Consider the following 12,834-nt stretch of genomic DNA (forward strand, 5'->3'; position numbering starts at 1 on the left):
TATAATAGTATGAGAATAGGAACAAAATATATATTTCTTTAAAAAAACATGAAATTTTGTATAGTAAAAGGTACAAACCTCATAATTTAATAGACGAATGAGGGAGAAGAAGAAGATTTGCTGAAGGCAGTGAGAATGAAAGAACGAAGGCAGTGAGGAGAAAATGAGAGGTTGATCTTAAAGGTTGAAAGGCAGTGAGGAGAATGAGGGAACGAAAGTTGTGTGAGAAAATGAGAAGAGACGGTGGGGTTATAAGCTAAATGGTTGAGTTTTCAAAACTCGACCCACGGGTTGGGAAAGCAGTGTGGGATGGGACAAGATGCTGACACGCTGCAGAGATTCGAATTCGTTTTAAAGGAGGTCGACGATTCAAATCATTCTGACGCGCGCTGCAGAGATTCGGATTCTTAGCTAAACGATTGTGTAGAAGTTTGTGGACTATCGTGTAGTGAGGAAAGAGAGCTCTTGAGAGGCCATCGCAGCGTACCGCTCATCGTGTACTTCCACTATGTGATCGTGTAGTAAAACTTAGCGATTGTATAGCATTTGGTATACGATCGTATAGTAAAAGGTATGCGATCGTATAGGTTTTGAGAAGACCATTGTCTATTTGTAATAGGTAAAAGATCGTGTAGGAGTTTGTGGGCGATCATGTAGTGAGGAAAGAGAGCTCTCGAGAGGCCATCACAGCATGTCACTCATCGTGTACTTCCACTATGCGATCGTGTAGCATTTAGTATACAATCGTGTAGTAAAAGGTATGCGATCGTATAGGTTTTGAGAAGGCGATCATATATTTATAATAGCTAAGGGATCGTGTAGGAGTTTGTGGGCGATCGTGTAGTAGGGAAAGAGAGCTCTCGAGAGGCCATCACAGCGTGCCACTCATCGTGTACTTCCACTATGCGATCGTGTAGCATTTGATATACGATCGTATAGTAAAAGGTAGGCGATCGTATAGGTTTTGAGAAGGCGAACGTCTAATTGTAATAGCTAAGCGATCATGTAGTGAGGAAAGAGACTCTCGAGAGCCATCGCAATGTGCCGCTCATCGTGTACTTCCACTAGGCGAGAGTGTAGTATAGCTCAGCGATCGTGTAGCACTTGGTACACGATCGTATAGTAAAAGCTAGGCAATCATATAGGTTTTGAGAAGGTCATCGTAGCGTACCGCTCATCGTGTACTTTCACTAGGCAAGCGTGTAGTAGCTCAACGATCGTGTAGTAAAGCTTAACGATCGTGTAGCACTTGGTACACGATTGTATAGTAAAAGGTAGGCAATCGTATAGGTTTTAAGAAGGCAATCATCTAATTGTAATAGCTAAGCGATCGTGTAAGAGTTTGTGGGCGATTGTGTAGTGAGGAAAGAGAACTCTCAAGAGTGGGAGTTCGGGAAGACGCTTGTGCGGTAGAGGCCATCGCAACGTGTCATTCCTCGTCTACTTCACTAGGCGATCGTGTAGTAAAGCTCAGCAATCGTGTAGCATTTGGTCGTATGATCGTATAGTAAAAGGTATGCGATCGTATAGGTTCTGAGAAAGCGATCGTGTAATAGTAATAGTTAAGCGATTGTGTAAGAGTTTGTGGCCGATCGCAGAGAATTTAGTAAGCGATCGTTTAGTCATACTAAGCGATCATGGAGAGATTGTAAACGATCATTTAGCATCTAATAAAGAAGTTGTTCATCGTTGACTTGTTCTTTCCGGTAGTTTGAACCTATTGTTACGTTAATAAAGAATTAATAAACGATCGCATAATAATTTTACTAAATGATTGTGTGCGATCGTGTATATAATTACTAAATGATTCTTTAATTTCCTTTAAGTCGAGGGTTTGTTCTATAATTTTCCAGAGGTCAAGGGTTCAATCCTCAACCTCTTTCAAATTTTTTCCTATTCCTTTACAGATCTTCTTTAGTTTTCGACAAGTCGAGGGTTGAACCCTCGTCCTCTTCTCAATTTCCTTTAGGTCGAGGGTCAAACCCTCGTTCTCTTCTTTAATTCGAGAATTGAACTCTCATCCTCTTCTCAGGTCGAAGGTCAAACTCTCGATCTCTTCTTTAATTTTCGACAGGTCGAGGGTTGAACCCTCGACAAAATATTTTAAACTAAATCTCCGCCTTGAAATCTCCAAAACAACCATAGATTTCTAAATAGTTTCAAAACCACTATATTTCCCTAAATTGTTTTCCTAATCACAATATTTTTTTAAAAAAAACTCCCAATCAGGTGCTCATTTCAAAAACCGTCATTAATCATGTTCTCATCTTTTGATTGTGCTACATTTCAAAAACCGTCATTAATCATATTCTCATCTTTCTAATAAGTTCATCCATCACAATTATTTAAGAGTTAAAAGCTCTTTTGATTTATTGTTAAACCAAAAGTAGTTGATAGTTTAATCTTCCATTCATGAAACAATTAATAATAAATAATCGATATCAAATTGTGTGATTTTATTTTTTAAAATTAAGTATATTTCCTTTTAATTTCTCACATCGACTTACATATTTCTTAAGTTAAAGCGCTAAATAATCACCCAAATTCCAAATATCAAAATCAAGTTTTGAATGCTACTCTTTTTAGTTTTTAAAACAATGACAAAATGTATATGATAAAGCAATAAATTAAATGCGTGAGAGATGTTTATGGGCTTAATTTTCAAAAATAAAAAACAAAAAACTATGGTCACGTTTGGTAACTATTTGGTTTTTTGTTTTTGTTTTTTAAAATTAAGCCTATAGACACTACTTCCACATCCAAATTCCTTCATTCGTTATCTACTTTTTATCAATAGTTCACAAAATCAAGTCAAATTTTGAAAACTAAAAAAGTAGTTTTTAATAATTTGATTTTATTTTTGAAATTTAGTTAAGAATTCATCCATTGTACTTAAAAATGATGCAAATCATTATAAGAAATGGAAATAAAATAAACTTATTTTTCAAAAATCAAATACAAAAAATGAAGTGATTACCAAATTAGGTTTCCTTTGTTAATGGGAGGTCGGGGCTAAATACAATACTTGATATTATCCTAAACATAACCCAAATTAAAGGTGTCAAAATTTAAAATTTTATCTATACAAAAAAAAAAAAAAAAACTCTTATTACATAAGTGTATTTATTTGTCAACTTAACTAAACATAGTTTAATATTGGGACATATCTTATCAACTAAAATGTTAGAGGTTTGAATTTCCACCTCAACATGTTGTTGAACGAAAAAAGGAATCAAATTTGACCTCTAAAAATGTTAAGTTGTATCAATTCTTACCTTAAACTTTCATCACATCGTCCTTCAAACTTAGATAAGTGTTACAATCTTAACCTTTAACTTGTCCTTTAAATGCTCAAATTTACAATCTTAACCTTTAACTTTAAAAAGGGTTGCACTTTTAAAACTCCAATGAGTTCTCACTCCAAATAGCAAGAAAAGGCCTTTCTCCCTTTCGGCCGAGCTGCTTCACCCCTTCATTAAAGATAGTTCTCACTTAAACATTTAATGAATTATAAAATATGTATACACTATGAAATAGCTCTTCTATACGATCTAAGAGGGACTATGAGGGTGAAATATTTGATCTTCCCTTTTGCCCCTTTTAGTTGATGATCATATGAATATTTCACATAATTTCACATTTAAATCATTAAAAATATCGCATAATTTTTTCCTCTAATAATCTCTATGGATTTTTTTAAAAAACAATCCTATTTTATCCATTAATATCTTATTCATGAAAATCTTTTTTTAAAAATCTCAAATTTTATCTTAAATATATACTTCTTCACCTTAAATAAAGGGAAAAGGTCACATTTTATCGTCTAATAATCTCTACTTCATATTAATTAAGTATTTTTAAAAAAATAAAATCAAACTATGATTTGATATCTAAATTTTCTTTATAAATAGCTAATTTCAAAGCAATCTTTTTTTGTTGTAGTTTTTTTCTTTTTTTCTTTTTTTTTTTTTAAATTTCGTTAATAGCAACCTTGTTTTTCAATGTTTCTTTTCCTTTTGTTTAAGAAGTTTAATTTTCTTCTTTCAAGTATCTCTTCTATCTTCTATAAAAAGATATAATCATTCTCTCTCTTTTTGTTTAATGTTTTTAGTTTTTTTTTTTTCACTTTTCAATTTTGTAAAAACATATAGAGTTATTTAATGCAATTTTTTTTAATATGATCTTGTAGTTTTATTATAAAAATTTTATAGATCCTCACATGTTAAAGAATATGGGGAAAAGACCTTGCTTTTAAGGTTCAAGAAATTTCTCAAAGTTCAAGTAATTTAGAGGCCATTAGAATGATAAAGAAGAAAGGAATTGTTTTTATGTTTTTATAGATTTTTCTTCCACATTTTAATTTTAGGCTGCTTGCATAGATAGCCATCAGCTCATAAATATTAGAGTTTATAGAACAAGGGAAAAGTAATTGCAAATATAGTACAAATTTAGGCTCAAATTCAGTCTCTAAAATTTAAAATTTATAACAATTTAGTCTCTATTATAAAAAATCACTTTAAAATTAAATGTAAACTTTTATTACGTAATGTATCTTTGTAGTTTATAAAAATAAAAATAAAAAAAAAAAGATTTTCAATTTTTTTAACTATCTACATGTGTAAGAAATTTCATTAAATCTTAATAATATTATTTATAATAAAGATTTGTATGTTATAAATTGTAAAGTACGACTAAATCATTGATTATTAAAGTTTGAACTAAATTGTTACCATTTAAAAAATTTATTAATGATATTATTTTAACTAAAATTGAGAGACTAATTAATTTATTCCGGGACAAAAAGTGATTGACCGTGGAAGACTAGACCGAATAAGCAAGTTTGAAAAGCCTTTAAAAAAAATAGTAAAATTTAGACTTTCCAATTCCCGCGATCCGTGCGGAATCGTATTTTCTTCTCCCTTTCCTAAATCCTAAACGGAAATATAAAATTCAAATAAATTCATCCCCCTATAAATTCACTACAATTCTACTCAAATTCCCACATCTTCTCGTCTCAATTCCCAATTCGAAAACACCAAATCCCCAATGGCAACCAAACTCCAAACCTTCTTCATCATCGCTTTGTTTCTCTTATCTTTTTCCCTCTCCTCCTCCACTCAGATTTGCAGAAACTATAATGGCTTCGCCAACAATGAAGTCTTCGCAGCCTGTGTAGATCATCCCGTCCTCAACTCTTTCCTCCATTGGACCTATAATCCTTCAAACTCAACGCTCAAAATCGCTTTCAGACGCCCTTCCACTACTCCCAATCAATGGATTGCTTGGGCTATTAACCCACAAAGCCTCGCCATGTTCGGTTCTCAAGCTCTCATCGCTTACCGGAATTCCTCCGGCGTCCCCCATGTTTACACTTCCAGTATTGATCTTCCCTTTCCGACTATGCAACAGAGCCGCTTGAGCTTTGAAGTTCCTCAACTTTCAGCCACTTATGTCGATAATGAGATGACAATTTTTGCAACCATTAATCTTCCGGCCGGTCTGACCACTATCAATCAGGTCTGGCAGGAAGGTCTCATGGATCAGGGCTCGCCAATTTCCCATGACGTAACCGGCGACAACAGACAGTCACTCGGTACTCTGGATTTGCTTACTGGGTCCAGCGCGGCAGCGGTGGATTCCGTTCTCAAGAGAAGAAATGTAAGTCTGTTTTATGATTTGGGTCGGTTTGATTTTCCCCATTTGTGAAACCCTTTCGAGGATTTGGTGAAATTTTGTGATCTAATTCAAATTTGGGGGTTTTGATTTTCAGATTCATGGAGTTCTGAATGCGGTGAGTTGGGGGACATTAATGCCTATGGGAGCCATTTTCGCAAGGTATTTGAAGGTCTTCAAGGCTGCAGATCCGGCTTGGTTTTACCTTCACATCGCCTGCCAGACTTCCGCCTACGCAGTCGGTGTCGCCGGTTGGGCCACCGGTATCAAACTCGGCGGCGAGTCATCTGCAGTTCAATACACCACCCATCGCAACATTGGGATTGCTCTGTTCGTCTTGGGAACTCTTCAGGTAAAATTAAAATACAAAAGAAACCTTCGATATTTTTGTTGGATTTGAGTTATTCTTGATCACTAATAGTTTTGGATTTGTTTTTTGAAACAGGTTTTTGCTTTGCTTTTGAGGCCAAATAAGGATCATAAGTATAGAATTTACTGGAATATTTACCATCACTCCATGGGATACAGTGTGATCATTATGAGTATCATCAATGTGTTTGAAGGTTTGAAAATCTTGAATCCTGAAAGTAAATGGAGAAATGCTTACACTGGATACATCATCTTCTTGGGAGCTGTTGCCTTTGTTCTTGAACTTATTACATGGTTTATTGTCATCAAGAGAAGGAGATCCAACTCCAACAAGTTCCCACATAACGTCGATGTTCAAAGTGCCAAAGTAGAAAACAGAGTCTAGTTCCCCTGTTTTCTTCTCAAGTTAGGTTTAGGGTTTTGTTTGATTCTTTATGTGAGAGTTGTTAGTGTATGTTTTTGTTTGTACTCATTTTTGTAAAAATAGACCTGTTTTTTTCTCATTAATTATTATATTGTGGAATATTGCTTTCCATTATATCAATAAACAAATCTCTTTGGTAGTTATTTTCTATTATAGATATTATAATATGTGCGAGATAGATGCTCAAGCTTAATGTCAAAAGCCAAGTATCCTTCTTCTATTACTACATGTATTGGTCATATGTCATACAACAACCTATGTTTGATGTCCAAATGTGCCATATCTTGCTTGCCAAAATCTAAGTGGTCTTTTCTAGATTAAAATTTTAATATAAATATAATATTTTGTAAGAGTGTTATTATGAAAAATATTACAAAATTAGAATTTGTAGCATTTTGATATTAATGGTAATAGTTTTATCATTAATGTTTGACGCCAAAACACACTTGGATGCCACAAAAATGTGATCATCATAAAAAAAATTCTTCCTAAAGCTTGTCGTAAATTGATGCACTTGAGGCTTCAAAAATTTAAATCAATATGTTAGAGAAGACATTTTTCTACATTTCAGATATACTCCTGCAATAGCAATATCAAAAGAAATATTTTAAAAGTATTATAGACTCATTTGATGTTTTCTCGTGGCTAAATGAAATAACAAGTTATTGATTTTAAAAAAATTATGAATCTCAACCAACTAAAGCAATAATATTCCCTAAAATTAATGTTATGAATTTTAATAATCGTGGATTAAAAATCATAAATCTCGACTAACTAAAACAACACCATTCCCTGAAGTGAATGTTGTGAATTTTAATAATTGTGGTCGAGATCGGGGTCATGGTCGAGGTCGTGACTGTGGTAGGAGAAGGAATAATTATTATTTTTGTAATGGTCGTTCTAATCATCAAAATTTCAAAAGAACCACATAAAATAATGATCACAAAGGAAAAACTCCAGAAGATACAATTTCAAAAAGTGTTGAAACTAAATGCTTTTGATGTGGAATGACTGGGCATCGGTCACGTACCTATTGTACATCAAAACACTTAGTCGATCTCTATCAAGCCTCTCTAAAGGAAAATTAGAAAAACGTGGAAACAAATTTTGCATACCAAGATAATGAGATATTTGACTCATCCAATACAACATATTTGGATGTGGTACATTTTTTCAAATCTCCTGAAGAGAAAATTGGAACCATTGATGGCATAACAAGCGTTTCTTTTGATTTTGAGAATATTTAGTATTAATGTTATCTGTTTTTTTTCTTGGTTAATATTAACTTTTATATATTCCAAGTTTTATTTTTCTTATTGTAATTATTTTCTTTTAATGAAGAAACATGGATCATTTTCATATATTGGGTGATTAAAAAATGAGCACGAAGATCTATGTCAGGTAGACAGTGTAACAACACATACAATACTTACAAGTAGAAAATATTTTTCCAAACTGACAATGTTGGAAGCAAAAGTTAATACAATATCAGGTTCTGCAAACCTAATTGAGGGGTTGGTAAAAGCAAATATCATTTTACTTAGAGGAACAAAATTTGCAATTGACGATGCATTGTTCTCTAGTCAGTCAAAGAGAAATCTACTTAGTTTTAAAGATATATGTTGCAATGATTATCATATTGAGACTGATAGAAAGAATAATATAGAGTATCTTTATATCATATCTACTGTCTCATATGAAAAATATGTTAGATTTATGCTCTAAACTCGTAGATATTGAATGTAATTAAATGACCATCATCAATAAATAGTTATTAATGTTTTTCTCAATAAGTGTTATTGATATTTTATTTAATTTTGTCCGATTAACCCTAAGATTCAATAAACTAACATCCCAGGTTGTCTTATGATTCTTAAACTGTATGAAGAGACATATAAGGATTAATGTTCAAGATACAACCTAAAGGGTCTATAGTGTTGAGGTAAGGTTGGATACTTTATCCTGGTAACACTATGAATACGACCCATTTTGTATTTGATACAAATGCAGTGATCCAATGCGTTCGTGTAAGAGACACGCGAGTGGGGGTATCTTGGACAATGAGTTTGTGCAAGACCGGACTGTGAAATAGTAACTACTGGATGTGACTCCGTTGACTAGTTAGGTTTCTATTTCAATAGGATGACCTAGGCAACTTAATTTTACTCCTGAGTATATTAAGAACTCCTGTTCACGAGGGATTGCCCTTTGATTTGTATGGGTGAGAGTGGACAGCTCGCTAACTCAATATACCTACCATTTTGGAGATAAGACCGAGTGGGTAGCTGGGAACATAATCATACAAGATGGATTTCACTTTTTCTCGACTTCAGGGTAAGTAGATGAGTGTTCCCTTAAGTGGTGTCTCCGGGACTTGAACAAAAGGCCTTACCCTCTCACTGGCCCAAGAGGGGTTTCTGTTTAATGGATGGACCATAAACAGGTTGTTCATTAAAGGAGCACTGCTACTTAAGGATGTAGAGGTAACCTAGGGGTAAAACGGTAATTTGATCCAGTTGGTGTTATGAACACTCGTGAAGGACTAACTTGTTGTTATTGGTCTATATCTGTAGATACGGAAATATATCTATAGTGAGAAGAATGCAGTTGTGGGTCTTTAGTGGAGTGTACCCACAATAATTTGGTTAATGAGTTTAGCCAATTAATCTCATATCGTTGAAGCTTCTGATCTACAGGTCCATTAGGTCCCCTTCTTAGCTTGTAAAGGGTATTGAGGTAATTTGTAATTAAATTGAATTTGAAATGTTCAAATTCAAAATTGAGAATTTCTAATGTATGTTGATACATTTTAATATAAATTTTAATTTTAGACTTTATTATTAATTTTGGATATGATTCAAAATTAATAAATGAGAGAACGAAATATTTGAAAGGAGTTCAAATATTAATTTACTATGAATAAGATTCATATTGAAAACTCTAGGTTAAAAATAATGTGCATTGGATGCACATTAAAACTATAGGTTAAATGAGAGAAATATATTTGAATATGATTCAAATGAGAAATTTAAATTAAATATGTGATATTTAATTGGATGATTAATTAACAGGAAAATTAATTAATAATTTAATTTAATTGAATTTTGAATTTAATTAAATTGACTAAATCAAAACTATAGGTTAAAATTAATGCACATTATATGCACATTAAAACTGTAGGTTATGTGAGAGAGAACCATTTAAATAGGATTTAAATGGTTATTGTTTTTATTTATTTAATTAAATTAAATAAATGGTTTTATTTAATTAAATTAAATAAATAATATTATTTAATATTAACTAAATAAAATGTAACTCCCCACGTAGGGGAGTTACTAGAGATGTGAGATGAATCCCACGTCTCCTCATTTTCACCCTCCTCTCCCATTCTCTCTATATCAAAATAAAAAAAACAGCAGAGAAGATCAATTGATCGATAATTCAAATTCTCAGCATTTTTTCTTCCCTCTTTCTCCCAATTCCAAAAAGAAAAAAAAAAAAAAGAATCCCACAATTCTCATCTCCTCAATTTCCCTGCAAGAATAGAGAGGACTCCAAGTGGTTGTGCCCAATCCCAATTCCCAACAGAAAAATTCTAATGTGAAAAGATTTGCAAGTAAGATTTTTCTCTTGTATAATTATGTTTTTGGATTACATGCTTAATCTATTTTTCTATTTTATTTTAATGCAAAATTGTTCTGTTTTAAATGCTAATTTTAGATACGTTTAGGTTCTGTATTTTGGCTTCCGTGTACCTTAGAGTTTTCATCCCTTCAGTCTATTCCTGTCAATTCCTCGTCCTTCCTAAAATCAGTGTGGGTAGTTTTGATTTAGATTTCAAATGATATGTTGTTGATAGTTCATTGATTTTCTTCAAATTAGGGCTGCATGTTTTCTCCATTTTTTTTAGGGATTTTTATAGATTCATTATGTATTAAGTTGATTAGTTGGTGAGATGTGGTAAACATCGATTCTTATTCTATCAAACCTTCAATTTTAATCACAATCCTCGATTTTATTGCTTCAATTTCAATTTACATCCTCTCAGTCTGTTTTATTTGGTTAATATTTGGTGAATCTGTTCATGCTTCAAGTGTTTTATAAGTTTTACTCTACATTTTGATCAATGTGATAGCTTTTCTTTTTTGAACAAGAGCCATGTTTGATTGTGTTAGAGTTAGAAAACATGCAACGGAAGAAAAATGGATCATTAAGCATTCTAATTCATTAATTTTGGCTTTGAATTAAGCATGTTCATAAACTAAAAAGAGGGTTTCATGTCATACCTTTGAAGAAACACTTTAATCACGATCCTCAGTTGCTATATCCTTAAATTCAGCCCGTGAACCACCACAAGGCCTTCTCTACTATCCTCTAGGTGCTTGGATTGAGTTGTGAGACTCAAAATAAGCTTGAATTAAAGGGAATTTGGAGGAAGCTTTTTGGTTTTCAGCAATTGAAGAACTCTTCTTCAACACCCAGATTTTCAGAGCTTCAGCAACAGATTTCATCCCATTTCCACTCATCCTCTTCACTATTTATTGCATGACAATCATGCTAACACTACTTTTGCATGAATTGCAACTCATGCTTAGAAGATTGACTCAATTTGGAAAGTGGAAAGTGAGTAGCCTCCTTGGTTAGTGTTGGCTGGAAAAGAGGAGAGGAAAATATGCGTCTTATGTTATGTGTTAATCTCCATGCATCGAAGATCATGTGTTGGATTAGAAAATATATAATATGCGTTTAAGCACGTCTGCAATGACCATGCGTTCCTGTCACAAGTTTTCTTGCTTTCTCGCCAAGTATAACGAGAATGCAAGTATCTCGGGATGATTCGAGGTCGAACACGGGGACTTGTAACTCAAAATGTTTGTAAATCAATGCATTTGAGGCGATGAATAAAAGTAAAAAGACAAAAGTTAATGGATTATGTGCTACTCCTACTCCTAACTAAACAGATTGAGCAATGGAAGTTTAACCATGAGAATTGGTAGAGATGCAACAACTATTAACGCATAATAAGGTTCATTATGTTAGGTCGCTCGAGTAATCCCAGCTCGCCACACTAACTCATCGCTCGAGCATAAGATCGTTCCTATCTCTAGAAACAAAGCTTACCTTGCTTTAGTGTGTTCCACTACTTACCCTCTCGGGCAGTTAGTTGTAGCTAATCAGCTCATAGAAAAGAATTGTGACAGCCTCACATCAAGCGAAGAGGATTAACTCATTATACTCTCGCAACGCACACCTCTCGGTGGGTTGCAACATGCGTCCTATCTCTAGGTAACATGACTGAGTACGTGACTATCTTCGATACTCAACTCAACGATGATAAAGTCAAAGAAGATGATGAAGATGTTGCTGAAGGAACTAACGTATGCATTGATTACAAATTGTATTAATGTCTTAAGCCAAAATGTAATACAATACAGAGATAAGAAGAGAAGTGGAAGGCTAGATGCAAGAAATCTCTTGCCTTTCATCTGAAATGCGTCAAGGCTACTGATGGTGCCATGGATGGATGGTGGAGAAGTCTCTTTCGAGATCTATCTCCGGTGAAACTCTGGTCATCACTTGGAAGGGGCTGTGGAGGTAGAGAATCCTCAAAGAGTGTCTGCTCATGCTCTCATCTGTGATCACAAGGATCTGTCTTAAGGCAGAAACTCGGATGATTTGAAGTGAAGATCCAAGGTTCTATTTATAGAGCTCAAACGCCGATAACATTGATGATTTCATTCTGACTCACTGCTACCTTTGTCCCGGTATGGGAAATGTCAGCATCACCTTATCTTGTTGATACTCTCAAGGTATGCATTCAAGCTTGTTCTGAAGTGTCAACGCATTCCACCCACTTGGCGATCAAATCTTCCATTACGAATATCACTCTGTGGACGCAACATCCCATGCGGCGAACTAGTCTTTATAAACCTTTGAATGTGGTTATTCTTGCGGCGGTCTGAGATCGACGCATGCGGTCAATTCCTGCAATATCTGCGAAAATAGACACTTTGATGTGGAAAAATGCATGATATAGGGTTAGTGAGGATTTTTGGTGCTCATCGATGCAAACTCACTTTTCTACATGAATTATTGGTATTATTGATGCATATTCTTGTTATTAGCCCTCATAATTCTAAGTAAAAGGCTATAATAGCTTGTATTTCTACAAGCTATCAGTTAGAAAATGGAAAAATCTTACTGTTGGGATTTTTCCATTTTCCATTTCTTTGCAATTTTTGAATTTCAAAAATTAATTTTCTTTTCAAAAATGAAATTTTATTAATTTTACAAAATTAATCCAATATTTAATTTATCTAATAAAATTAATAATAAATAATTTTAAAATTTTAATTAATTCTAATTAA

At 33.5% G+C, this 12,834-nt stretch overlaps 1 protein-coding gene across 1 annotated transcript; it reads left to right on the plus strand.

The window, feature by feature from the left end:
- The first annotated feature begins 5,019 nt into the window (after positions 1–5,019).
- LOC120078550 (cytochrome b561 and DOMON domain-containing protein At5g47530-like) lies at positions 5,020–6,530 on the plus strand. Its single transcript, XM_039032828.1, has 3 exons — positions 5,020–5,658; positions 5,771–6,025; positions 6,119–6,530. The coding sequence occupies exons 1-3, from the start codon at positions 5,047–5,049 to the stop codon at positions 6,425–6,427; spliced, it is 1,176 nt and encodes a 391-aa protein (XP_038888756.1). The 5' UTR covers positions 5,020–5,046; the 3' UTR covers positions 6,428–6,530.
- The last annotated feature ends 6,304 nt before the right edge of the window (positions 6,531–12,834 follow it).

This window comes from Benincasa hispida, chromosome 5 (assembly GCF_009727055.1).
Source record: "Benincasa hispida cultivar B227 chromosome 5, ASM972705v1, whole genome shotgun sequence".
Taxonomy (NCBI): domain Eukaryota; kingdom Viridiplantae; phylum Streptophyta; class Magnoliopsida; order Cucurbitales; family Cucurbitaceae; genus Benincasa; species Benincasa hispida.

Bases quoted from the DNA above. Each gene is read 5' to 3' on its own strand.
- LOC120078550 (XM_039032828.1), top strand. From the start codon at position 5,047: ATGGCAACCAAACTCCAAACCTTCTTCATCATCGCTTTGTTTCTCTTA. The intron at 5,659-5,770 runs GTAAGTCTGTTT...TTTGATTTTCAG, and splicing joins CCGTTCTCAAGAGAAGAAAT to ATTCATGGAGTTCTGAATGC. The intron at 6,026-6,118 runs GTAAAATTAAAA...TTTTTGAAACAG, and splicing joins TCGTCTTGGGAACTCTTCAG to GTTTTTGCTTTGCTTTTGAG.